At 45.5% G+C, this 25,945-nt stretch overlaps 1 protein-coding gene across 1 annotated transcript in view; it reads left to right on the forward strand.

Annotated features, from left to right (window-relative positions):
- The first annotated feature begins 3,271 nt into the window (after positions 1-3,271).
- Positions 3,272-25,945, forward strand: part of RAB7B (RAB7B, member RAS oncogene family) — a 29,458-nt gene continuing 6,784 nt past the window's right edge. Inside the window, exons 1-5 of the mRNA XM_080917931.1 lie at positions 3,272-3,387; positions 11,042-11,110; positions 11,770-11,896; positions 12,366-12,581; positions 19,733-19,858. Of these exons, the coding sequence (XP_080774057.1) occupies positions 11,058-11,110; positions 11,770-11,896; positions 12,366-12,581; positions 19,733-19,858 (522 nt within the window). The 5' untranslated portion in view covers positions 3,272-3,387; positions 11,042-11,057. The remainder of the gene's footprint in view (positions 3,388-11,041; positions 11,111-11,769; positions 11,897-12,365; positions 12,582-19,732; positions 19,859-25,945) is intronic.

The raw sequence follows: 25,945 nt of genomic DNA on the forward strand, positions 1-25,945 counted from the left end.
CACACCACTGTGACAAAACAAAAATGGCAACTGTCTTCACTCCAGTCCCACTAGCTCAATTACAAAAGTGTTGCTACCACCTGGCGTCCTTTTGCCCAAGGGTGCTTTTAGAAACATCCTCACGGATGCTATCATCCCACCAGTGCCCCTTGAGCACACGACACACCAGTGTCCGATGAAGAAATGCTGCTGAACGTCACTAAAAGCACACTCTTCCCTAGTTCCCACTCTCTTGTAGTCCCCCATGAGTCCCAAAAGACATTCAAACTGGGATGATTTTCATGATCACCTAGGACTTTATAACAATTTAACCCCTTCCTCTCCATGCATGTGAGTCACCTTAACCTGTTCAACCCTCCCATGTCCTCGCTTGCTGGGGAAGTTATGTCCCACACCTGCAATTCCAAGACTCAGAAGGTAGGAAGGCAGGGGTTCAAGGCCAGCTTGGATTACATAGAAGCACACAACCACCACCGCCTCTCTCTAAACAAAGAAACAAACCCCTAGTTGGAACTGTACAGAGCAGAACATTCTCAGCCCAGGGTGTTGTTGGGCTGAACTGGTGTCATTGCCAACACCAGGATCCATTTACCCCAGAAACCCCCAAGAGTCTGACTAGTCAGACTACTGAATGAATGCAGTAGATATGGCAGGCCGTTCAGTGTGTGGGCAGCAAGGACTCCTTCTCCAGTGCAGCATGAGGGAAGAAGGGAAGGGAAGCTGCTGACTTCTGATTCACGTGGATGGAGGAAGTGGGGGCTGGAGTCTGAAAGCTAGTGTCTTAGTTTCCAAAAACCACTGGAAACAGTTCTGCAAACAGTACCTAAAAGAACAAGTTTCAGTGCCCTGTTCAGATGCTATAAAAACCAACTGCAGACAGGGCACTTTCCATACCACAGGGGTCCTCATCATCAGCTGACCTTGTGACATCTTTTGCAAGTCCATGTGTCACTGCATGTCTATAGTATATACCCAGACACCTTCTCACAGTTGTATAGTCATTTCCTCTGGGATAAAACCTTCCATCTTAGAGGGATGCTAAGGAAGGTGAGACATTCCATTCTTCAAGAATGCTTTTTTTTTTTTTTTAAGTTCAGGAAGTAAATAACTCAAAGGCTTCAGGAAGTTCCTGAAACTGAGCAGGTATACATCACACACACACACACACACACACACACACACACACACACACACACACACACACAAGCAGTAGGGAATGCTAGGTTGTTTATAAGGAACAGAGACTAACCAAGCTTCCTGAAAGAGTCAGTCTCCAACATATGCAGTGTGCTCCAGACTCCCAGATTTTGTGAGCCATCCCCTATGATGAGGTGGGCTTTGATGATGCAGGTGTCTCTGAGTCATTTCTGCTCCTGTGGTCTGTAGCCCCTCACCCATGTTCCTGTAAGTAACCCCAATAAGACGCATTGGATTAACATGTTGGACTTGGTCTCCTTACTTTGCTTTGTTGTTGGCTCCCAAACTGAGTAGACATTTGCTCACATCTCACCAGTAATGGTCACACAACACACAGACGCACAACTACATAGGCAAGTTCATTTAAAAGCTGATCTCAGGGGGAAAAAAGTAGAATAATATTGAAGAAGCTTTTCTCAAACCAGATCAACTCTGCTTAGCTTATGAGATCCGGAGCATTCAGGGTGGCATAGGCTCGAGGGAGCTTCTAAAGGACAATAGTCCAGGACCCACGTAGCTTCCATAAGCCAGGAATGATCAGCACACTTACTTGGGTAAAGAGGCTTTAGAATTTCTCACCTTTCCCATGTAGAGTTCAGTGTGGAAACTATTATGCGCCTTCTTCCAAAAGTGTTTGCTGGTTGGTAGAAGAAAATAAGCTTCAATTTTTGTTCCACCCAAAACTCTTTGGCAGGGCTGAAGCCAGTAGCACAACTGGCTAAGTGTGGGATCCGAGGCTGCCCACTTGGCTCTCCAGAAGCAGGTTCTATGGGTGCTTAGATACATGGTGACTAGAAAGTCCCACGAGAGGGAGCTCCTGGAACCAGGAAGAACTTTCTGACAGGACAGCAATCAAAGAAATATGTCTACAAGACAAAGTCCTAACTTGTGAGGAATGTGGAGCAATTTGATACACCTTAAGGGGACACCCCTGAGATCTGGGGAGTCATGTCTAAACTCACTCCATCTGCCTTACATCCGCCAATTATACTTCCCCAAGGCACGGTCCATGACTGTGAAATGAGATGCCCAAATTAACTGTGTGCTAACAGCATCGTAAATTACAGTCTTCTTCAAGGTGTTTCCAGTTAGGTCAACAACCTAACCAGAGGGGTCCAGGGTGGAATTGTGGGGTGCCAGGACATGCTTTACCTCTTACAAGCCTGATGTGGTATGGTGTGGTGTGTATGCATGTGTGGTATGTATACGTGGTGTGGTGTGCATATGTGGTGTGGTATGTGTATGTGGTATAATGTAGTGTGTGGTATGTATACGTGGTGTGGTATAGTGTGCATATGGGGAATAGTATGGGTATGTGGTGTAGTGTAGTGTGTCTGTTGTGTGTGTGTGTGTGTGTGTGCTTGGTGTGTGTATGTGGTGTGGTGTGCATGTGTAGTGTGTACATTCTATGTGACTGGAGTAGGGGGTATGGGTGGTACAGAATGGGTGTGGTGAAGGAATGGAGCATGTTTAGTGTTGTGTATAAGGAGTGTGGCACAAGGGATGTAGGGATGTGGATGCAAAGTATAAGTGTGTTATGCATGAATAGTGTGGCAGGGTGTGAGATGTATGTATATATTCTCTGTGTGAATGTGTATGAGTGTATGTTACTCTGTGTGTGTGTGTGTGTGTGTGTGTGTGTGTGTGTGTGTGTGTGTGAGGTGTGTGTGAGGTGTGGGGTGAGGGCAAGGCCTAAAAACAGAATGTCTTCCAGCCTCACTGGCTCACTGGTGGCTGGACCAGATCTGCTCCACAACTGTTTGGGAAACAGCAAGCAAACAAAGGGATCCTTTACTGGGACTCTCTGGACAGAGGCAGATGTCCCTACAAGCCCACAAATTGGACATGTCACCTCTCGGACCCTGTGTCCAGAAGTTCCCCAGCTCAAACCTGCCATTCCTCATCCCCCCGGGATCAGAGTCCTTATGAACTGAATAATCCTGGTGCCCTGAATTCAAACAGCTCTGAAGCCTCACTTTCCCAGTGCACTCCGCCCCCTCCACCCACACAGCTGAGGTCACCCTGGCCCAGCCTCTTTTGCAACTTTCCCAAGTCTGTGCACAGAAAGAGAGGAGGAAAACTCAGAGGGAAGTGGCCTCTCACCAAAACCGTTTATGTTCTCAATACTGGCCAGATTGAAACTGTCACTTGGGGAAGAAAGGTCTAGACTCAGACTCCCACCTGTGTGAGGTGAGTGCCATGCCTGGCAGTCTGTCTGTCCCTGCGTGTGTCCATCCGCGCTGGAACTGTTTGTGGGCTGGTGGAGAGGAGTAGAAATCGGGTGCAGAAACGAGGTTAAGACTCTGGCAGTTGCAGAGTTTTAATCCAGTCCAAAGACCACTGCACTGCAGAAAGTTCCTGGGTGTGGTGGAGAAAGAACTTCCCTGTGAATCACAAGGAGCTGAGGTTCAGCTTGGGAACCTGAAAAGGCAGTAATACCAGACAGGACGGGCAGCTCAAAGGAGGCTGTCATTATGCCTCTAGACCTGCAGTGCCTGGAAGAAACCAGAGCCTTCCAAGAGGGCCGGGTCCTACGGCATCTGGCAGCTCCTTGGCACATGGTGCCTTCTGGAATGAAGATTCCGAGCTATCAGAGAAAGATGAGCTCCCAGAATAGGAAAATATCCCTCTTATTCTAATTCATAGGAATTTCTCTTGGTGAAGAGTTACAATGTAGGAGGACATGGTGAACAGAATTGGGCAGATTTGGGTTCTACTCTGTTCTGGCTACTAACCTAGTTTATTGTTGTGGTGTGTGTGTGTGTGTGTGTGTGTGTGTGTGTGTGTGTGTGTGTGTGCATTGTGTTATGTTCTGTGTGAATGATAGGCATGCACACTTACCAAGCATATATGTGGAGGTCAGAGGACAGCTTTGTTGAGTTGATTTTCTCCTTCTACTCTTACATGGGTTCTGGTAAGAGCCTTTACTTGCTGAGCCATCTCACCAGCCTACTAACTAGTTTTGACTGCAGAATCCATTTGGCTATAATGAGCATCTTGTCAAATGCAAGTGTTCTGTGATTTCTAGGCATTGCCTGTTGATAAAAAGAATTGATTTGGGCTTCTTGATCAGTCCCCCACTACAAAGGTCTTATGGAGATAGTAGTTTGTGAATATTCTTAGACATATGCTGTGCTTCTGCATAGCGGGCGTGCACTAGATGGTATGTGAATAGGCAGATGCCTGGATGGGCGAATGAATGGATATATGCATAGGGAGGCCATGTGGATGGATTCGTCACTCTTCAGGGAATCTTTTATATCCGCAGCATCAGCCACCATGCCTTGGGGACAGGGATACAGAGAGATAAGAGGCTCTGTCTAGGGTACAGGTAGTCTACTTGGGGAAGCAGGAATAACATCTCCTCAAAGAGTTCAAAGAAGGAGAAGTGGGAGCTCTGAAAGCAGCACTGTGGGTGTGCTTTGTGGAGGAAGCAGGTTCAGACCTGCATGGATGGGCGGGAGATGCAGACATCTAGTGGTCCAGGCAGCCAACAAAGCCCTCTGTGCCCCAAGAATCTCATTAAACAGAAAACTTTACACTCAGCCTGTGAGTTCATTGTTTGTTTGAATGAATAAAGCAAGGGGTGCAAAGGGGAGATGAGAAACTGTGGAGCAAGACTAAAAGCTGGAAAAAGACTGTATACTGGGCAGAAAAATGGGGCCTGCTACAGAATCCTCAGCTCCCCCTGTTTACCAGTCTCCATCGCAACGTACAGAGGAACTCATCCACGAGAAGTAAGGCAAGAGACTATGCTAGGTCTTGGCCGGAGCCAGTGGGATAGGGCCACGGGAAGGAGAAAGCTGAGATCCTCAGGAGTGCTTGTAGACTAGCCACAGACCCAGGAGCTCTGCAGCAACACAGTCTTCCTTGCTTTGTAGAGAAGCTATGGGTGGGGCTCAGCTCTGGCTTGGAAGTGCTGTGGGGCAGGAGCTAGAGAAGAGGTGGTTCTGTCTGGAGTCCTGCTCTGTGTGGGCTGGGCTGGTTGGGCAGGTCTAGCATTCCAAGCCTGCTACTCACTGTTAAGTAACAGTGAAGATGACTCAGCCTTGCTGATAGGAAGATGCCTTGCTTCCCTCTTTGAAGCTCTGAGTCAGCCAGTGAAAAGGGGCTGGGGAAAAAAAAGGGAGGAGATTGTAGCTACACCCAGATAGGAGTAGAAGGCATGGGAGGGAACCTCAGCTACTATCTGAAACCTGGGAGGAGTAGTCGAGAGAGCCCTGCTGCTATCTGCTCCCAACGAGATCAGGGCTATTTTTAGGTGCCAGACTCATCAAACGTTTGCCCTTCTGGGGATCAGGGTATGAAGGGGGGTCTTTGGTGGCCGCACACTTCCGTGGCACATCTGGAAAGGGCATCCGGACAATGGAAGGGTAGGCAGAGGATCAGAAGGGGCAAGTAAAACCCAAAGGAAAGAGTTCGACCTCACCCCCAACACTCCCTCCCCCAGGGTCTGGTATTGCAGAGGAATAAAGCATTTTTTGGTGGATGGCCCCTAGGAGAAGCTTGACCCCCTGGTGAAAGGAACAAGCACCCAGGGCATGTCTGGCTGCTTCCCATGAGCCCAGTGCTTAGATCTAATGACACTGAGGTCTTTCTAGTACTATGCGTGCTCACCATTTATAGCTTGAAATCAGCCCCAGTGGATGTGTATACAACATAAAAATGGCAACCACTGCAAATCAGATCTCGGGACTTTATCTGGACCTTTCCCAACATTGAGATCCTGTTATGATATCGTAATATGACACATATGTGCCATCTGCAGAGGAAGCCATAGACATAAGTGATGCCCATTTTATCCAGGAGGGAACAGAGACTTCACAAACAGTAATACCCACCACTCAAGGTCACAGATGGGTAGATTAGGGAAGAGAGAGGGCTCTCTGACCCCAAAAGTCACAGTTGTTGCCTGGCATGAGGCAGCCTCTCTCCCCAAAGTCACGGTGATTCATCCAAATAGGAAATCACACTCAGATGACTCTGGGCAGCCACACAGTCACATATGTTTTGTAAAGAGAGGTCAAGTCAGGGTAAGACTGGGGGGTAAAAAGAGGGGGTGGGGGTAAGGTTTTTTTATATTTTTTAAAACTACAAAAACAATTTAAGATTGCAGAATAAATTTTTTGAAATATATACACTTAAGATACAGTGGAAACTCTTAGCCTCTCTTCTGCCTCTCCTCATCTCCCGTAGATGTATGTTTTTATCTGTGTTTCCAGGATATACATATGTAGGATAAACTCAGAGACACTCAGTGCGCTGATGCTTGGGATCAGTCACAACCTGTCAGGTGCTTAGATTTGGGGGTGGGGTTTAACTTAAATTATCATCTCCCCCTCCTTTGCAAATGGCCTCGTATCTCAGAATATCTGTGGATTGATTGGCATTTGTGTAGAAAGTCTGGCATTAAAAGAGGTTATGAATTGGAGAGGGAGTGTGGTAAGGTTGGAAGATGGGAAGGGTTGGAGGGAAGATACGAGGTAGGGGTAAATGGTATAAACATAGTACACATATATAAAATGTTTAACTAATTTAACTTTTAAAAAAGAAAGTATGTTATTGGTAGACATTCAGTTTGAGCTCTGAGGGGCCCTCAAAGGGTCAGGCTATGTTTGTCTCATTCATCTCCACTTAATGGCGTAGTCTCTTGGCACAGTGGCACACTTTTACGGTACTAGATATTTGGGCATCTGAGGCAGGGGATTGCTGGTTTGAGGCCAGCCTGATTAATGACATGCGACACCATCTCAGAAAGGTGTGAAAGTGTGGTTCTGTGACAGAGTATTTGCCTAGAAGGCTCTAGGCGTCAATCATTTTTCTATTCTAAAACAGCCTTGTGTATTGGTACCCTGGTTGCACATGTTATATGCCTCATGGTTGTGACAACATGCCTGACAAAGACATTTAAGGAAAGAGGGGCTTATTTCAACTCACATTTTGAGAGAGCCATCCACCATGAATGGGAAAAGCATGGTAGCAGGAGATTGGGGCAGCTGCTCACACTGTCTGCAGCCAGGAAGCAGTGGGGAGCATCAGTCCTCAGTTTGCATTCTACTTATTTAGCCTGGGATCCCAGCCCCTGAGATGGTGTGTCCATGTTTAGGGTGTATTTTCCAGCCTCAGTTACCTCAGTCTAGAAACTCACTCCCAGATGTGCACAGAGGTCTGTCTCCCAGGTGATGCTGGATCCTGTCAAACTGGTGTTCAGTATCAACCATCAGTGCTGTCAAAAAGCCAGGCCTGGATCTAAATCTCAGCTCCAATCCAGGCTCTCCCACTACATGGTATGTGTTGTTAGGAACCCCTAAATTAGTTCCTGGAAATTTCTAGTTCTTAGTAAAACAGATAATAATAGTGCCGACCTTATAAATATGTTGTGTGAACTAAAAGAACTAACACTCCTAAGAAACCTCAATTTGTGCCAGTAAATATATCAAAAGCACAACAGCACACTAATTCACTTAATGCACAACATGTGCTGTTATTTATTTGCATGTCTTCAAAGCCCTCAGCATGAAGTCCAACCAGCAAATATTGGCGTGGTCCATTCCTTCCATTTCCACATATGTGTCTACTGAGTGCAGGTCCTCACACACAGCTCCTGTTCAGCTACCCAGGTCCTTTGCTCTAAAAGAACCTCTTCCTCCCTCTGGCTGCCTTTTTCTAGTCTGCCTAAGGCTTTGTTGAACACACCAAATCTGAGCCCAGCGTCCTACATATTCATGTACACAGACACCAAGGCTCCAAATTAGTGATCAGAAGGCACCAGGACACAGAAGAGCTTTCTCTGACCTCCATCCTAGCACTAGCTCATCCATTTACTATAGTGTGATGTTTCAGGACTCCCCTGACCCCCAAAACATACACGCATGCATGCAAGCGCACACACACACACACATCTTTTGATGGTAAGGATGGAAGCCTTGTTCAGGTTAGACCACCACTGTAGCAGTACTGAGCCCTATTCCCATGGGATAACTGTTCTCTGAGCCATTTTGAAACTCTAAGCTCTTCTAAGAGGTTGTGGCGATCATTTAAGTTGACATGCTGTACCAAGGTGTTAGGAAATTGTTTCCTTGCTCCCAGGCCCCTTCCAAAGAGATAACTGATGGCCAGAGACCAGCTCTTTTCAGAGACTTCTCAGCCACTGCTTGGTTGCTTGCCTTTGTGAGCAGCAACACTGTTGCAGTATACCAGCCCAGGGTAGTATCTTTAGTTCCCTGCCTTCACATTCCTAAGAGAAGGAGAATCTTTGCTAAGTAGCTGGAACAAGGATGGATGGATGGATGGGTGGATGGATGGATGAATGGATGGATGGATGGATGGATGGATGGATGGATAGATGGATGGGATATGATAGTCATAGTCCACCTCAATCTCATTTTCTCTTAAGAAATACCATCCCCCACATCACATGCCTCACTTCTTCAGGCACGCCATGTTGTCAGTACCTCTTTCTAGTGCTACTAAGTCCTTGTTCCTTCTTCCCCGGTGTTTCCTAGGGGAAGTCCTTTGTGTTCATCTTAGGTGATCCCAGTGCCAAGTCCAGGGCGTTCATGCATTCTCTTCACAGAAAAGGGGTACGTTTGTTTATGCTCAGTAGTACATATACTAATTAATTGGATTTAACTATTTTACAATGTATGCATTTTGTATGTCATGGGATCTGTGCATATGGTTCTTGCCCAGCATTCGCAAAGCCCTGGGTTCAATCCCCAACAGTGAAAAAAAATAATGCAATTGTGATATTAGTTGACATTTAGATGATCTTGCACACATAATTTGGCAACAGCTTTTCACTCAAATCATAAGAGTATGAACACTTTCCCCACATATGATGAAATACCTAAATACTCTACTCCATTGACTACTAAGAAAGTCATCATCATGTGTCCTAATCTAAGTACCTCATCACTGTTGGCTATTTATAAGCAACACTGGAATGCCAATCTTTAAAAAAAAAAAAGTCTTTTTTCTCTGCAACAGTGAGAAACAGGCAGGCATGAGGAAGCCGTGGTGAGGTCCTGGCTCTGGTTGCTACCAAGGGCCATGTCTGGGTCCATGGTCCTGCTGCAGCTGCAGTCTGTGTTGGTGTCTGGGGATCAAGTTACCATAAAAGGCCAATGGGTGTCTATGGTCTGGGCGGTCACTAGAGACCATCTTTGGGCCATGATGTTGTGGGGAGAGGCAGGCTGATCTGAGTCATTGGGCTTGCCACCTGAGACCATAGGACATCTGGGGCCAGGCTGCTACCAAGGGCCATGTCTGGGTTCATGGTCCTATGGTAGCCTGGGTCTGTGTTGATGTCCCAGGCCTGTGTTACCACCAAAGGCCATGCAGATGTCTCTGGTCTAGACTGCTGCCTGAGGCACCATGCTGAGCTGGCCTTGTCCCTCACCTAGGCAGCACAATAGAGCTGACCCTGACATCAGAGGAGCTGGTGGACAACCCCAAGGTCATGAAAATGGAAGAGCTGGGTCCATGCCTGGCTTCGGTACTCAGGAGAGTAGGCCTTGCACCTTACCTGGGCAGTACTATAGAGCTAACACTGGCCATAGGTGTACAGGTGAACTAAAGACACAAACACAGGAGAGCTGACCCTGCCCCTCACTGGCTCTGGTATTGGGTGAACTAGTTGGAACAGTACTGGAGAGCTTGCCCTAGTGGTTCTAGCACAGGAGAGTTGGCAGGCTGACCAACTTCCCTACCTCCCAGGTCCAAATCAAGGGCTTTGTGTTTGGCCAACCCAAAATCCACCCCGTCTGCTGGAGCAGGTGAGAGGGCCAGTCCTGCAGATCCAAAGCTGCAGGATTTCTGTGAGACAGGGCAACAACAGGATATCTGAGAGAAGCCCCTGTGAAGATTGAATATAAATATCATAGCAGAAGCCAGGTGGCCACGGAATAGACCAACAACTCATTGCAATGAATATTTGCAAGTAAAGATGTGTGGACAAATGGGCATACTGTAGGACACATTGTGACACACTGCAGCTTTCACGACATCATTTTCTTTTTTTGTTCTGTCTCATTTTCTTTTCTTTTGCAGGGTAGGTTATAAGAACAGAGGGTGGATACAAAGGGATGGGAAAGATGGGCAGAATCGGAGTGCATGATGTAAAATTCACAAAGAACCAATAAAATGTTGTAAAGAGGAAAAAGATCTTTGCTCAAGTTTCTGGTGATTTTTGTAGAAAAACATTGCTAGAAGTAGAGGTCAGAGCTATTTGGAGGCTTGCCACACATGCTTTCCAGTAATGTGGACCGATTTCACCCCCTTCCAGCTGCAGCAAAGAGACAATTATTAGCAAGTGCCACACACTTTGGCTGGGGGAGGGGCTCTTGTCCATCCAAAGCCTCCAGGCAGTGGTGACAATGAATCCCTTGTCCTGCGCAGCCCAGTCCCTTTCCCTATGCTGCCCTCCATTCCTGGTTGTAGGCTGTGTGCTTGTGAGGTCTCTGTTCAGATCTGTCCTGCCGTTTGGCACTTGGACTACCTCCCAAAGCAGGGCTAAAAGAGCTGAAAGGTGAGTGAGTCGTCGGTCTTAGAACTTTGGCAAGGCAAAGCAAAGGGAGGGGTTACAGGCAAAGGGAGGGGTTACAGGCAAAGGGAGGGGTTACAGGGTGCTGAGATATGTGTGTGCTTCAGGGCTAGAGTCCTTAGCAAGACCCTGGTAAAGCAGAGGAAAACAGAGCTCACAGGATGCTGAGTGTTATTGCTAGGGTGTGGCGGAAGACACTTGTGGGAGGGATGCTGTGGGTAAGTATAAGAGGGTTAGCCCCTGCAAGAACAGCTACAAGCAAGACCAGCCAGTGTGAAAATGACTTCTGTTTCCCCACAGGCCCCGAAGCCCCCTCATGAATCCCCGAAAGAAAGTGGACTTGAAGCTTATCATTGTTGGCGCACTTGGGTAAGCCACGCCCGGCTGCTGGGTGTGGACAAGAGCCTTACCTGGGAGTGCTAAGTCTGAGCTCTCACCTCCAAGGGACCCTGTCTGAGTCAGAGCGACAACAGACTTGCATCTGACTTCAAGGAAGGGAGCTAAGCCGAGAGAAAGAAGCTAGCAAAAAGTTCTTGGTTTGGGTCCAGCTCTGTAGTAACTGCCTATGTAGGCCTCCTGCATCTCTGGGTTCTCCCACATCCTGCCACACCCTACAAAAACCTACACACTGTTGTGGGATACTTAACCTTATCCCAGATTGTTCGTTTTGGTTGGTTTCTGTTTCTAGAAAGTATTTCATATTCTTTGCTCCCCAAAGGGTGGTCTCTGACCATCGGTGCTAGAAATCAGGAATCTGGGCAACCCTGAGCAGCCTGAGCTCAACCTAAGGTATGCAGTGGTGTTCTTCAGTGTCTCTGTGTCTGTTCCTACCCCAAGTCACTCATGTATCAAAGCCCTTAAGTTCAAAGAAAGGAAGAAAAAGGAAGGAAGGAAGGAAGGAAGGAAGGAAGGAAGGAAATACTTCAGTTCAGGGGATGGTAATGTCCTGAGAACAGCATAGGTGTGTGTGTGTGTGTGTGTGTGTGTGTGTGTGTGTGTTTACACATGTGTGGAATTTTTTCCTTCAGCGTGGGAAAGACCTCTCTCCTTCACCAATATGTACACAAGACATTTTTCGAGGAATACCAGACCACACTGGGGGCCAGCATCCTCTCCAAAATCATCATACTGGATGACACAACTTTGAAGTTGCAGGTGAGCACTGCCCTCTGCCTCTCTTTACTATACGAATTTCTGACAATCACCCATGCACACAGCAACATATACTAGGAGATCAGAGGATCTGGAGAGAGAGCAGCAAAGTACATGGGCTAACCTGGGCTAACCCTAGTCTCTCACCGGGGCACGGGCACACGCACTTTCTTGTCTACTATAGCAGAAGGGAACAGTGTAACAAGAACAGATGACCTACAAAACCAAAAACATATTTACTGTTGGGAGCTGGGCTAACAAGCCCTACCTGATAAACTAGAGAAAAGTTGAGTGCTAAGAGCTATGGTAGAGTTGTGGGGGGCAGGGGTGAGAGTGTGGTGCCTGGGTGTGGAAGGACACCCATACCGAGATTTTCCCCATCCAGAAGGAAAGGCTTTCTAATGACACAACCTTGCTGGGCTTCTCTTCAGCCACTCATTAGAGCCCTTGGGGCACTGCTCTTCCCCTCCAGATCTGGGACACAGGCGGTCAAGAGCGGTTCCGTTCAATGGTATCAACATTCTACAAAGGTTCCGATGGCTGTGTCCTGGCATTTGATGTTACTGATCCAGAGTCCTTTGACGCCCTGGATATCTGGAGGGATGATGTCCTGGCAAAGATCGTTCCTATGGAGCAGTCATATCCCATGGTGGTGCTGGGGAACAAAATCGATCTGGAAGATAGGAAGGTACTATTCATTCATTCATTCATTCATTCACTCACTCAACAAACTGTATGTAACAGCTGCATACTTCATGCTGTGTTGGGCCTCATATATAGTGCTGATGGAGACCTTGCCTCAAGAAATCTACAGTCTAATAGTGACAATTATGGTACATCATGGTAAAAGCAATGGTAGTAATAAACTTTGGAGATCTGGAGATCACAGTGAAAGGCCATCTAAGTCCAGAACAGGGAGCTAGTTTCCTGGAAGAAGTGGGTTCTAGTCTACAGAAGTGGGTTCTGGACTATAGATGCAGTATGACATGAACTGAAAACATGAGTAATGGGGAGCCAGAGTCAAGACCTCAGAGGAGCCAAGAGTCAGATTTTAGTAAAATTTTATTTCATCTTTGAAAAGTATTTTTGCCTGGAGTCACACAGGGATTTAAAGGTATTGATTCTTACATCTACAGGTTTGCTAGGCAACTAATCATTTTTCACTAATATATACATACCCAGGGTAGCCAATGAAGCCTTTGACAACTGGTTTACCCCATGACTGCAGTGGCTGTCTGCCTGTGTAGGTTATAGCCATCACAGGGGTGTTGAGTGGAAAATTCATTAACCTTTACTTGCAAGCAGTAAATGAATAGCAATTGTCTTAAATTATAAAGCATAGCACGAAGATATTTTGGGCTGATCGAAGCCCAAAGAGCACCCAAAGGAGCTGTTAGAGCCACATTCTCTCAGTAAATTTCATAAAAAAAAAAAAAAAAAAAAAAAAAACATGATGGGAAGTGGAGTCATTGTGCCTGAACTCTGTTTTCACAATGCTTCAAACAGAAAACCTCAGGAGAATTAAACCAAAACTTAATACCACGAAGTACAGGATGGACAGGAGGAGAAAGGGAGACAGAAGGGATGCTTCTAGGTGTCCCCACCTGCAAAGAGGCAAGATCCCTGTTCAGAGAGGACATGTTTAGTCTGGGTGTCCAGAGTCTGAGAAGCTTGGAGAACAGCCTCAAGTAGCTAGAGAACCTGCAAGTTTTGGGATAACTAAGAACAAAACCTCAGGGGAGAAGTGTGGGCTAAGAACAAGTCTTCAGCTCTGTGTGGCCAGTTCAGGTCAGAGACTCAGTGTTCATCAGACATCCTGTCTCTGACAGTAATCCAAGTCGCTTTTTCTTTCCTCTCTGGACCAGCTGCAGTGGGAGCCTCATTGTTAGCTTTACAAGTCTGCAATTGCTATCTGCTGAGGTCAGATAGGAACTCTGGGGAATAGTCCTGTCTGAGTGAAGTAGGAAGTAGGAAGGAAGACTCAGTTGAAGGAGGAGCTTGTGACTGAAGCTTTTCCAAGTGGGATAATCAAGGGGAGGGGGTCTCAGAGGAAACCTGAAGGGAAAGGGGTAGGGCAGTTGGAGCATCAGTCATTAGAGAGTGGGGTAGGATGTGTGTACAGAAGTTGGAGAGGAAAACTGGTGGAGAAGAAGAAGGCTAGTTTTGTGCTTGGATCTGATTCTGTGGAGAGGTTGATAGCAGAAAAGAAATCTCTGGCTACTCTGAGCCTTGTGCTGATGGAGAAAGAAAACAGATTGCAAAGGTTCAATGAATGATGGATGCCTGGCTGGGTGTAGAGTAAGTAATGGCTCCTGGGATAGGTCTGAGCCAAGCCCCGGTGGGTGAGCTTTGCTTTAGAGAAGAATAAGAGACTGGAAGAAGCAAAGAGGCACCAGGAAAGCCCAACCCCTCCATCATCTGTAAAGAGGCAGATGTGGGAATGAGCGGGATGGAGATGAAAAAAGGGAGTTGGAGACCCAGGGAAAAACACGGTCACCAAATGAGGTGAATAAAAGATGGTTTGGGAGAGATGAGGGAAGTTTGGCGGGAGGTGGGCTAGTAGGAACCAGATGCACTGAACAATAATGAAATGAGTTAAGGGAAGCGTGAAAGTGGAAGTGGGAAGAGAGTGATGAGAGACTTAACACAATATGGATATTGTTAAAGTCAAGAACTGAGTGGTGCTGGAGAGATGGCTCAGTGGTTAAGAGCACTGACTGCTCTTCCAGAGGTCCTGAGTTCAATTCCCAGCAACCCCATATGGCTCACAACCATCTATAAAAAGATATGATGCCCTCTTCTGGTGTGTCTGAAGACAGCTGTAGTGTACTTATATATGATAAAAAAATAAATTGAAAGAAAAAGATCTGAGCATGGCAGCTCCTGCCCTCGGCTCTCTTTACCTCTGGTGCTGACTTAGCAAAGAGTTTGTCAGCCCCTGGCTGGGATGAGGAAAATAAAGACTAGCCAAATAATGGTATCTTGGGAGCTTGCAGTCACTGGCACAAAGCTGAGGAGGCCGGCACCATCCTTCTCAGCACCCATGGCCAGCTACCCATGGTCCTCCATGCTTCCTGCATGCCCTGGGCCCTGGGTCTACTCCAACCTCTTCTCTGCCATGGCAACCAGAAGATGGGTTTCCCTAGACTATTTGAGAATTAAGGGAAATGTTATAATTGTTTCCTCCTAATACCACTAAAGAACAAGCCTGAAAAACGCAGTGGTGTTTTCCTACTTAATTAAAGGAATGTAAGTATTTAAAAGTACATCGATAGATTTGGAGAGGAGTAAATTTTCCACACAAGTAGTGATGATGCTCACTTGAGAGCAGGGATATACGTCATGCTCTGAATTGTACGCTTAAATGAGACTACAATGTTACCTTTTATGTGGTGCACATTTTATTATGAGAAATATGCATATACATATGCCAATGTATGCATACAGCCAGAATGATTTTGAAAAAATTATTGGCTTACCTTTGTTTAAAAACCCCTCCTGCAGAAGCCAATAGTGGAAAAATCTTAGCTCATGAGAAAGGGGCTGTAACATTTCAGCTGCAAGGGATCTATTCTCGGGAGCTTTAATGCTTTGCTCCATGATCAGGGGGTGAGTTCTGACCTACAACCATCTGGAATCAGAATGGTGCTTCCTGTCTTTGTTATTCTTGGAGGTTTACTAAGTAGTTTCAGATAAGCTAATTCTTTGAAAGCTTTATTTATTTTTATTTTATGTATATGAATATTTTGCTTAGTACATGCAAGTGCACCACATGTATGCAGTGCCTTCAGAGGCCGGAAGAAGGCCTTGGATCCCCTGGAAGGGAGTTATAGTCTGTAACTGAGCTGCCATGTGGGTGCTGGGACCCAAACCCAGGTCTTCCGCAAGAACCTCTGCTGAACCTGAACCATCTCTCCACACACACATCCCAGACGTGCTAATTTTAAATTTATATAACAATCATTTTCAATATATATGAGATGGGAAAGTATCACAACTAATATTATACAAACTGGGGCCAACATGATGGTTCAGCACGTGCCACAGAGCCCGACGGCCAGAGCTTGATGCCTGAGACAAATGGAAGAGAGAATCAACTTCTACAACTTGTCTCTGATGTCCATACATATGTACACACACACACACACACACACACACACACACACACACACACACAAATGTAAAATAGATAAACAAATATAAACAAATGTTTGTAACCTTGCCTAGTTTTGGTCCAACATTGGTTCCAGACGAATGAGCAGAGCCAAAATGTAAGCGAGAGGAAAACTCGTGAAAATAACACTGTTTCTCCAGATGCTACGTCTTAGGTTACTTTTAAGATTCTCTGAGCTTAAGCTAAATAACCATTGTGTGTCACATGTAAAAGATAAGATGATCCTCAAAGTCATCAACTCATAGCTGCAACTGGCAGTGAAAACCGAAAGTGCCGTCTCTAGCTTCTTTCCCAGACAGCCCTCCGTGGGGGGCGGGGCTGGAGACCCAGAAGGAAGGGGCTTGGCGCATGGTCTCACTGATGAGACGGATCAGAAGGGTGGCAGATAAGATGAATGTGGGTCTTACCAGGCAGACACCAGGGTCACTGTCTGGTTCAAGGAAAGGGACAGCAGAGCTATGGCTGCAGCCGCAGCCGGAGGTGTGTCTTCCGAGATCTCTCAGTGAGTGGTCAGCCTTGGGCACAGTCCTGGGCTGATATAATTTAAGTGTCCCCTGCAGATTGCAGCCTAGAGAAGAAGTTACTTTGCATTCACTCCTTTGTTGGCAGCAACTGCTGAGAGCCAGGTAACTTAGATGCAGTTAGATACTCAGGGCAGATCTGGGGAGCTCGGAGCTAGAGCAGGCTGGACATAAGGAAGTCAAAGCCTAGACTTTGCCCTCATAGACTTTAAAAGATTCATAGCACCTTGAGTACCCAGGATGCTGACAGTGTACATGGTGTTAATACCTAATGACTATGTCAAGAAGCCATCCATTTGTAAGGTATTACTAATAGCCAGTGATTATATACATAGGATGAATATAGACATCCCACGTGTCCTCCTAAACCAGATGGTCACGGCCATCAGAAAACACATATTTCTGATGCTTTTAGGAACTGAGACACTGATCTGTGGCAAAATTAAATATTAAGTACCAATAGAAATAAATGTGTGATTGGAGGTTCCTATGACCACTGGAAATGTGTGCTGTCAGATGATCACAACCCACAGGTTTAGAACCACTGCTCTAAACAGTTGAATATTTACCCTAAGGTAGGATTCTTTGTGGCTTACCAGTTGCAGGAGGAAGCATTTCTCATCAACACTGGCAGGAAAAAACTTAGGCATCTGAGGTCAAGACTGAGGCTAGACTTCTTGCTCAGCTGACCACAGTCTATAAGTCGCAGACCTCACAATGGCAGAGCCGTGCTGCTGGACAACAGAGGTGAAAAGAAGGCAGGAGCTACTGGGCTCTGAGACCAGGAGAGCAAGAACCAGAGACAGTGGACAGTAATGAGACTCTCAAATCTCAGTAAGACAGGAGCTCTCAGAACCTGCAAGCGGTGAGGAGACAATGTGAGGAAAGATGGGCCTTTGGTCCCCCAAACCTGCCCTGTGTGCTAGGAAAAGGGGCAAATGATCCTTTCTCCTGGAGAATCAGCTCAACTCCCTGAAATGCTTTCAAATAATGTTTAAAGTACCAGCCACAGCATATATAAGATGTGCGGTAATCTCCCCCCAGAATAACTAATGAGACATCACACTCCTTGGTATGAGTCACCCCTCATTGTAATTTAGAAGTGTACCCGGTAGCCCCAAACCATATCCTGCTGTTGGCACTTGGGAGTAATGTCTTCTCTCGGCTGGTTCACACATACAGGATGAGAAGTCAAAGGTCCTGAGCCCAAGCTGAAGGAACCAACGGTCTCACGGTAAAGAACAAGGTTCCTACACAGAGTTCTCCAGCAGCTGTTCAGATGCTAGGGGAGTGCTGAGCTGGGCCTGCATCCATACGCCCGCTCTCCTGAGCTGTGTGATCCTCTCTGAGCCTCGATGTTCCTGCCCATAAAATGGAGCCGATAGCTTCCTTCTCATAGTTAGTATGTGTTGGGGTAGGGGTGTTCTTAGGTGCGTTGACATTTGATCAAGTGCCTGATAGAGTCTGACTGCTGGCTAACCTTATTCGCTGTTCAGGGCTCTGCCCTGTTTCTTCTATCCAGGGAAAAGGTCAGGAGGGCCTGGAGTCCTCCTGGCAGTGATCTGCTCAGTCAGCATGGAGGCAGAGAGGAAGGCTCTCTGTTCCCACCCTGCCTGCTCTGTGTCTGATGGGGCCATCTCCTTTAGAGGGACTGAAGAAGGAGCCAGTGTTGAGAGGAAGCTTTTAGCCAGACCTTAGGAAGCCAGTAAGTTAAGTGGCATCTAATTCTGCCAGGTCTACATCCAAATCCTGCCCTGTCTGTGTATCCTAGGAAAAGGTAATTCTCCGGGGCAACGGTTCCAACTTTCCTAATGTTGCAGCTGTTACAACCCTTTCATACAGTTTCTCATGCTGTGCTGACCCCCAACCATAACATTATTTTCATCACTACTTCATAACTGTAATTTTGCTACTGTTGTGAATCATAATGTAAATATCTGTTTTTCAATGATTATATGTGGCCTCTATGAAATGGTCTTTCAACTGCAAAGGCGTCACAAACTACAGGTTGATAACCACCGCTCCAGGTCCTCATCTATAAAACAGCATTGGCAACACTGACCTCACAGATTCATGTTAGGAATTGGAAAAAAATGGGCTGGAGAGATGGCTCAGTGGTTAAGAGCACTGGCTGCTCTCCCAGAGGTCCTGAGTTCAAATCCCAGCAACCACATGGTGGCTCATAACTACCTATGATGAGATCTGGTGCCCTCTTCTGGCCTGCAAGCATACATGCTGTATACATAATAAATAAGTCTTTTTAAAAAACTGATAAGATAAAATATGAAGTTACAGATACAGGAAAGGCCCTTGGTCATCAAGAGGGGCAGAGGCCGTGTGGTATGATCTTGGGGCTGGGGTGATGGTAGGAAGTAAGGGCAGTGGTGACAGGAAATGGAAGGGAACAGGGCGGGGCCATCAAAACCTGAGGGTGGCCTCACTTCCTGACAAATGGCTCTTAGTCCCACAAAAGAGAGATTTACTCCCTTGGGCATCGATCTCTTTTTATCCTTTCTTCTTAAAATGCATATGCATGTGTATATGTATGCATGTGTGCATGTATGTATGTGTGTGTGTATGTATGTGTGCATGTATGTATGTGTGCATGTATGTATGTGTGCGTGTATGTATGTGTGTGTGTATGTATGTGTGCGTGTATGTATGTGTGCACATTGAGGAAGAACTGTGTGCCTCTGCATGTGCAGAGGCCAAGGTACCCATCAGCTGCCCTGCTTTATCATGAATGTCTTTATTTCCTTGAGACAGAATCTGTCACTGCACACAAAGCTGGCAATGTCTGTGAGGTTGACTGGCCGGTGACCTCTCAGGATCCGCCTGTCTCTGGCCCACAGCACTGAGCATCTATGGTCATACCCAGCTTTTATGTGGGTGTTGGGGTTTTGAATTCAGACCCTCATACTTGGGCAGTGAATGCTCTTACCCACTGAGATATCTTCCTTCTTATGTTAGTCCTTGACCTAATCTCCCTTTGAGGTCTCACCTCCTTTACTCTGTGCCATTACAGTGGGGAGCAATTTCAACAGGAGTTCTGGAGGGAACAACCCACACTGAAGCCACAGCCACAACAAAGACCATGGCCATGGTAACAGTGATACAGAAACAGTGATCGTTTCTCTCCCTCAGGTGCCCCAAGAGGTGGCCCGTGAATGGTGTAAAGAGAAGGACATGCCATACTTTGAAGTCAGCGCGAAGAATGACATCAATGTGGTACAAGCCTTTGAGGTTCTGGCCAGCCGGGCTCTGGTGAGGGTGAGTTGATGCAGTAATGGGACTAGTCAGAACTTCCCTAGGCAGGATCCCCAGGATCTTCCAGAGAAGAAAATATGGTGTGAATAAGGGCACAGAGGGGATAGGAGTATTCGTCTTCTTCCTTATTCAGTAGTTGGCTTAGCAATTCTGGTGCCACAGATTCGAGAGGCTTAAGTACCTGGGAGTGCAGTCTGACCAGCTACCACATCCTTTGTTATTGACTGATGTTGGTCGTAGGTGCTGCAGTAGAGGGAGAAGCTCACCAAGATACTAAACCTTCATTTTTCAAAGGAGCAGAAGGATATAGCCTCTTGAAGAAGACTGACAGCCAGCTAGCTCACTCCAGTTACTTTATTCAAACATTACACAAGGTTAATTGGGGCCGGGGAAGGTTTCAACTATCAAAGTTATTTGGCCCTTGCTGCCTGTGACAGCAGACAACCCCCAAAAATCTCAGTCCCTTTTGGCCATAGCTAGCCACAAACTCCAGGTTTTCCAGGAGTGTCTTAGGACCAAGATTAGTGTATCTGTAAGCTCTCACGTTGCACCAAGTGCAGACCTTCCAGAGAGAGAACACTTCCTCAAGGTTCAGTCTCATAACAATTTCTCAGCCTCTACTGATTGACCCAAACATAGCAAAGGCTTTGCTGAGACATTTCACGAAAAGCCAGCTCAAGGGTTTTACTATGCATACACCTTCCCCCTTTTGGTCTTAAGCAGATTTTCTAAGGATAACAATTATTGTTGGAGAATAAATGGAGTTGGACAGTAAATACAACCTTTTGTCTAATCTAGTTGCCTAACATTTTATGCAAATAAATAGGCATACATTTCAAAGCCAGTAAAGTTATCACCACAAAGGGAGTTATGAAAAGCACAAGAGCCAGACATGTATCAAAATGATTCGTGGGATGAAATGAAGCTACAATGTCTACAAGACACTCCATAACATCTGTCCCTGTTACCGTAGGCAGCTTCTTTGAAAATGTTTCCATAGTTTCTTGCTGCAAATCATAAATCATTTGAGAAGAACTAGAATGACCTAACAAACACATTTTAACCTCCCCCCAATCATAGTTGCTGTCATTGAATCTCAAAGGCCTAATACAGTAAGAAGTGACACTTGCATTTCGTTTGTTCCCTTAATAGTTCTAATTGATCTCCAGTGAGTATTTCAGCTTGTCTCAGTACAGCTATGTCAACAACTGTTTCCCTGTGTATCTTGCTACCGAGTCCAAAATTCATAAGAATGAAGTCTTTAACAACTTCAGTAGTTTGTGCTGCTTTATCAAGAGCAACTCTAGCTGTTTGACTGCTCTGAGGATCACAGCAATTACCTTTCCATCATCCACTGAGTTCTTTTAATGTTTATTTATATATACGAGTACACTGTCACTGTCTTCAGACACACCAGAAGAGGGCATCAGATCCCGCTACAGATGGTTGTGAGCCACCATGTGGCTGCTGGGATTTGAACTCAGGACGTCTGGAAGAGCAGTCGGTGCTCTTAACCACTGAGCCATCTCTCCAGCCCCACTGAGTTCTTCATATTATCAACAATCTCACTGGCTTGCTGGTCTTGCTCTGACTTTCAAAAGTGAAGACACGCTAGCATTGACACAGGCATGAAGGGTACAGCGTGTACAAGTGATGCTGAATTATTAGGGTGCTTTGATACAGGTCCTTTCAGTAACACCTTGTGGAGTATCTGAAAACTTCCGTCCTGTGCCTGCTGCTGGAGATCCTAATTCAGTGGGGATTTCAGAAGTGATCTCTAGGCCAGTCCTCACTGTGGGATAGAAGTCTCTTGGGACCAAGCATTTATTTAGTCGAGTGGAATCTCCAGCCTATAGGAGCTGCTGACAGCCTCTCATCAGAAAGATAAAGGGTTTCAGGCGCTTCAGTGTGGTGGCTTTAAAAGCTTCCCTAGAGCGTGGCATGTGTGTCCACTGTGCAGGCAGCAGGGGACCATCAGACTCGGAAGGAAACAAAGGAAGAACATGAGTGATCGCAATGTGACTTTTGCGTGACAGGGTAGACTTGGTGATGGGGTCCAGGGAAGAGGCACAGTGACAGCCCATATGGTGGGCGTGGTCCCTGAAGGCTGCCTAGAGGCAAATGTGGGTTTTGCTTCTGTATGTTCGATTTTGTTTTGTTGAAAGACCGTCTCACTATGCAGCCCAGGCTGAACTCTAATTCACAGTCCGCCTGCCGCCACCACTACCATCTTGGGGGCCACCAGTGTGTGCCACCATGCCCAGATAATGGCAGAATTTTAATGTTCCAATGTGGAGTCTGAACGTTTGACACAAGTTGAGATTCATCTGTTTACCTTGTTCTGCAGCCTTTGATAAAGAGGGTCTCTTAAAAAAAGGGGGCGGGCATGATGGCACACTCCTTTAATACCAGTACTTGAGAAGCAGAAACAGTGATCTCTGCGGGTTCAAGGCCAGCCTTGTCTACATGGTATGTTCCAAGATAGTCAGAGCTACATAGAGATAGTGTGTCTCAAAAAACAAAAGTTAACCAGCATTAGAGCCATGGCTTTAAATGGGGTAAATGAACAGGGGTGGTTAGGAGATTAGAGGCATCCTAGAGGTGGAAACATACACCCTCACTGTGGGTGACTTACTGACTTGCATGACCAACGTTCTCCTGAAGAGAATGTTTCAGACCTTGTTGGTAAAGACAGGCAGCTTTTGCCTCCTGCAGCTGCACGGGGGAAAGTTAAGAGCTTTCTCTGTTCACATGGCCCAGCCTGGACCTCAGGTCAGCCTTCAGCCCTCACTGCCTTCTGGGAAAGAAAAGCATAGCGCACCTGTCTCGGTGCATGGTCTGGAAGCATGGCTTTGCCACACAGCCAGGACGGCTGGCTCCTAAGATGCGGGTGAGCATGCCTGTACCATTAGCCAGGACGGTGTATTGTGAGGTACAATGATTGCCAAACACTCAGCCGCATGGAATCTTCCACAGCCCACTGCCACTGTGTGTATGTGGTCACCATCTGTCCTTCCAGAGGTGTGTCCTTCCCAATTCAGGAGTTAAAGTACAGCCCTCCTACTGTGTCACTTTAATCACTTGTGGCCATTAGAGGTGGCAACTGCCTGCTTGCTGTTGTTAAAATCCTTTCTCTGCTAAAAAGGAGTTTGGTGACCACATCACAGTTACTGATACTTGTGCAGGAAACTGAGCTGAGGCCTGGAGGTCAAAGGCACAGTGGTTACAGACAGACTGACCTGGGTGAACTCCTGTCCTGGTAACTTCAGATGCATACCGGTCAGAACAAATGACTGACCCGTGCCTCAGTTTCCCTGTCTATAAAATGAAACCAATCCCATTCCATAAACACTCCGGAGCTGTCATGAGGCGGCTCAAGATAGGGGCCTCATTGTCCTCAGGCTCAGGAGTGTTGAAGTCAAGCTCTGGTTCTTCCTCCCAGCCCCATGATCCCCAAAATTAGACTCAGACTCAAAATATATTTACAAATACCTTAGCTATGTATCTAGGATCTTCTCTGACTAGATATAACTCTTGTTATTGAAAAACTTTATTTTAAGAAACAAAGATAAATGCACAAATTTTAAGCATTTTTGCATATAAGTATATGAATACATTTTTAAGGTTGTAATTAAGTATTTGTGCATACATATACATAAAAATATGTAGATATGTAACAATAATATAGGAAAAGAGGCTATTAGTTTGAGGGGATAGAAGAGAAACTGATAGGGGCTGGAGGGAGGAAAGGGGGGTGTGATACAGTTCTATTTTAATTAAAATATATTCTTTTTTGGTTTTTTTTCTTTCTTTCTTTTTTCTTTTTTTTTTTTTTCTTGAACTTCACACATTCTGTGACTTGTTTCTGGGGTGTTCAGAGCTTTCTGGGGTTAGCATTCCACTATCAGTGACTGTATATTATGTCTGTTCTTTTGTGACTAGGTTATCTCACTCAGGATGATATTCTCTAGATGCAGCCATTTTCTTAAGAATTTCGTTAAGTCATTATTTCTGATGGCTGAGTAGTACTCCATTGTGTAAATGTACCACAATTTTTGTATCCATTCACCTACTGAAGGACATCTGGGTTCTTTCCAGCTTCTGGCTATTATAAATAGAGCTGCAATGAACATTGTGGTGCATGTATCTTTGTTGTATGTTGGAGCATCTCTGGGGTAATTGCCCAGAAGTAGAATAACTGGATCTTCAGGTAGTACTATGTCCATTTTTCTGATGAACCGCCAGACTGATTTCCAGAGTGGTTGTATTGGTTTACAACCCCACCAGCAGTGGAGAAGTGTTCCTCTTTCTCCACATCCTCGCCAGCATCTGCTGTCATCTGAGTTTTGGATCTTGGTATATCTGACTGGTGTGAGGTGGAATCTCAGGGTTGTTTTGATTTGCATTTCCCTGATGGCTAAGGATGTTGAGCATTTCCTTAGATGTATCTCAGCCCTCCGAAATTCCTTGATTGAGAACGTTTTGTTTAGTTCTGTACCCCATTTTTAAATAGGGTTGTTTGATTCTCTGGTGTCTAGCTTTCTGAGTTCTTTGTATACCTTGGATATTAGGCTTCTATCTGATGTGGTGTTGGTAAAGATCTTTTCCCACTCTGTTGGCTGCCGTTTTGTTTTCTTGACAGTGTCTTTAGCCTTACAGAAACTTTGCAATCTCATTAAGTCCCATTTGTCAATCTTTGACCTTAGAGCTCGAGCCATTGGTGTTCTGTTCAGGAAATTTTCTCCTGTGCCTATGAGTTCTAAGGTTTTCCCTACTTTCTCATCTAATAGTTTCAGTGTACCTGGTTTAATGTGGAGATCTTTGATCCACTTACACTTGAGCTTTGTACAAGAAGATAAGAAAGGGTCTATTTTCATTCTTCTGCACGCTGAGTGCCAGTTAGACCAAAACCATTTGTTGAATAGGCTGTGCTTTTTCCATTGAATGTTTACAGTTCCTTTGTCAAAAATCAGGTGACCATATACATGAGGGCTCATTTCTGGATCTTCTATTCTATTCCATTGATCCACGTGCCTATTTCTGTACCAGTACCATGCAGTTTTCAGCACAATTGCCTTGTAATATAGCTTGAGGTCAGGGATAGTGATTCCCGCAGATGTTTTCTTGTTGTTGAGGATGGATTTTGCTATTCTAGGTCTTTTGTTATTCCAGATGAAATTGCACATTGTTCTTTCCAACTCAATGAAGAACTGGGTTGGAATTTTGATGGAGATTGCATTGAATCTATAGATTGCTTTTGGTAAGATGGCCATTTTTAAAATGTTGATCCTTCCAATCCATGAGCATGGGAGATCTTTTCATTTTCTGAGATCTTCCTCGATTTCCTTCTTTAGAGGTTTGAAGTTCTTGTCATACAGGTCCTTCACTTGCTTAGTTAGAGTCACACCAAGGTATTTCATAGTTTTTGTGACTATTGTGAAGGGTGTCTTTTTTTTTTCTCCACATGTTTGTCCTTTGAATATAGGAAGGCTACTGATTGTTTGAGTTAATTTTATATCCAGCAACTTTGCTGAACTTGTTTATCAGCTATAGGAGTTCTCTGGTGGAATTTGTGGGGTCACTTAAGTACACTATCATGTCATCTGTAAATAGTGATGTTTTTACTTCTTCCTTTCCAATTTGTATCCCTTTGATTTCCTTTTGCTGTCTAATTGCTCCAGCCAGGACTTCCAGTACTATGTTGAATAGGTAGGGGGAGAGTGGGCAGCCTTGTCGACTCCCTGATTTTAGTGGGATTGCTTCAAGTTTCCCACTGTTAAGTTTGATGTTGGCTGTTGGTTTGCTGTATATTGCTTTTATTATGTTTAGGTATGGGCCTTGGATTCCTGTTCTTTCCAAGACTTTTAACATGAAGTTGTGTTGAATTTTGTCAAATGCTTTCTCAGCATCTAGTGAGATGACCATGTGGTTTTTTTTCCTTTGAGTTTGTTTATATCGTAGATTACATTGATGAATTTCCTTATATTAAACCATCCCTGCATCCAAGGGATGAAGCCTACTTGATCATGGTGAATGATCATTTTGATGTGTTCTTAGATTCGGTTTGCAAGGATTTTGTTGAGTATTTTT

This window comes from Micromys minutus (genome assembly GCF_963924665.1).
Source record: "Micromys minutus genome assembly, chromosome: 6".
NCBI classification, from domain to species: Eukaryota; Metazoa; Chordata; class Mammalia; order Rodentia; family Muridae; genus Micromys; species Micromys minutus.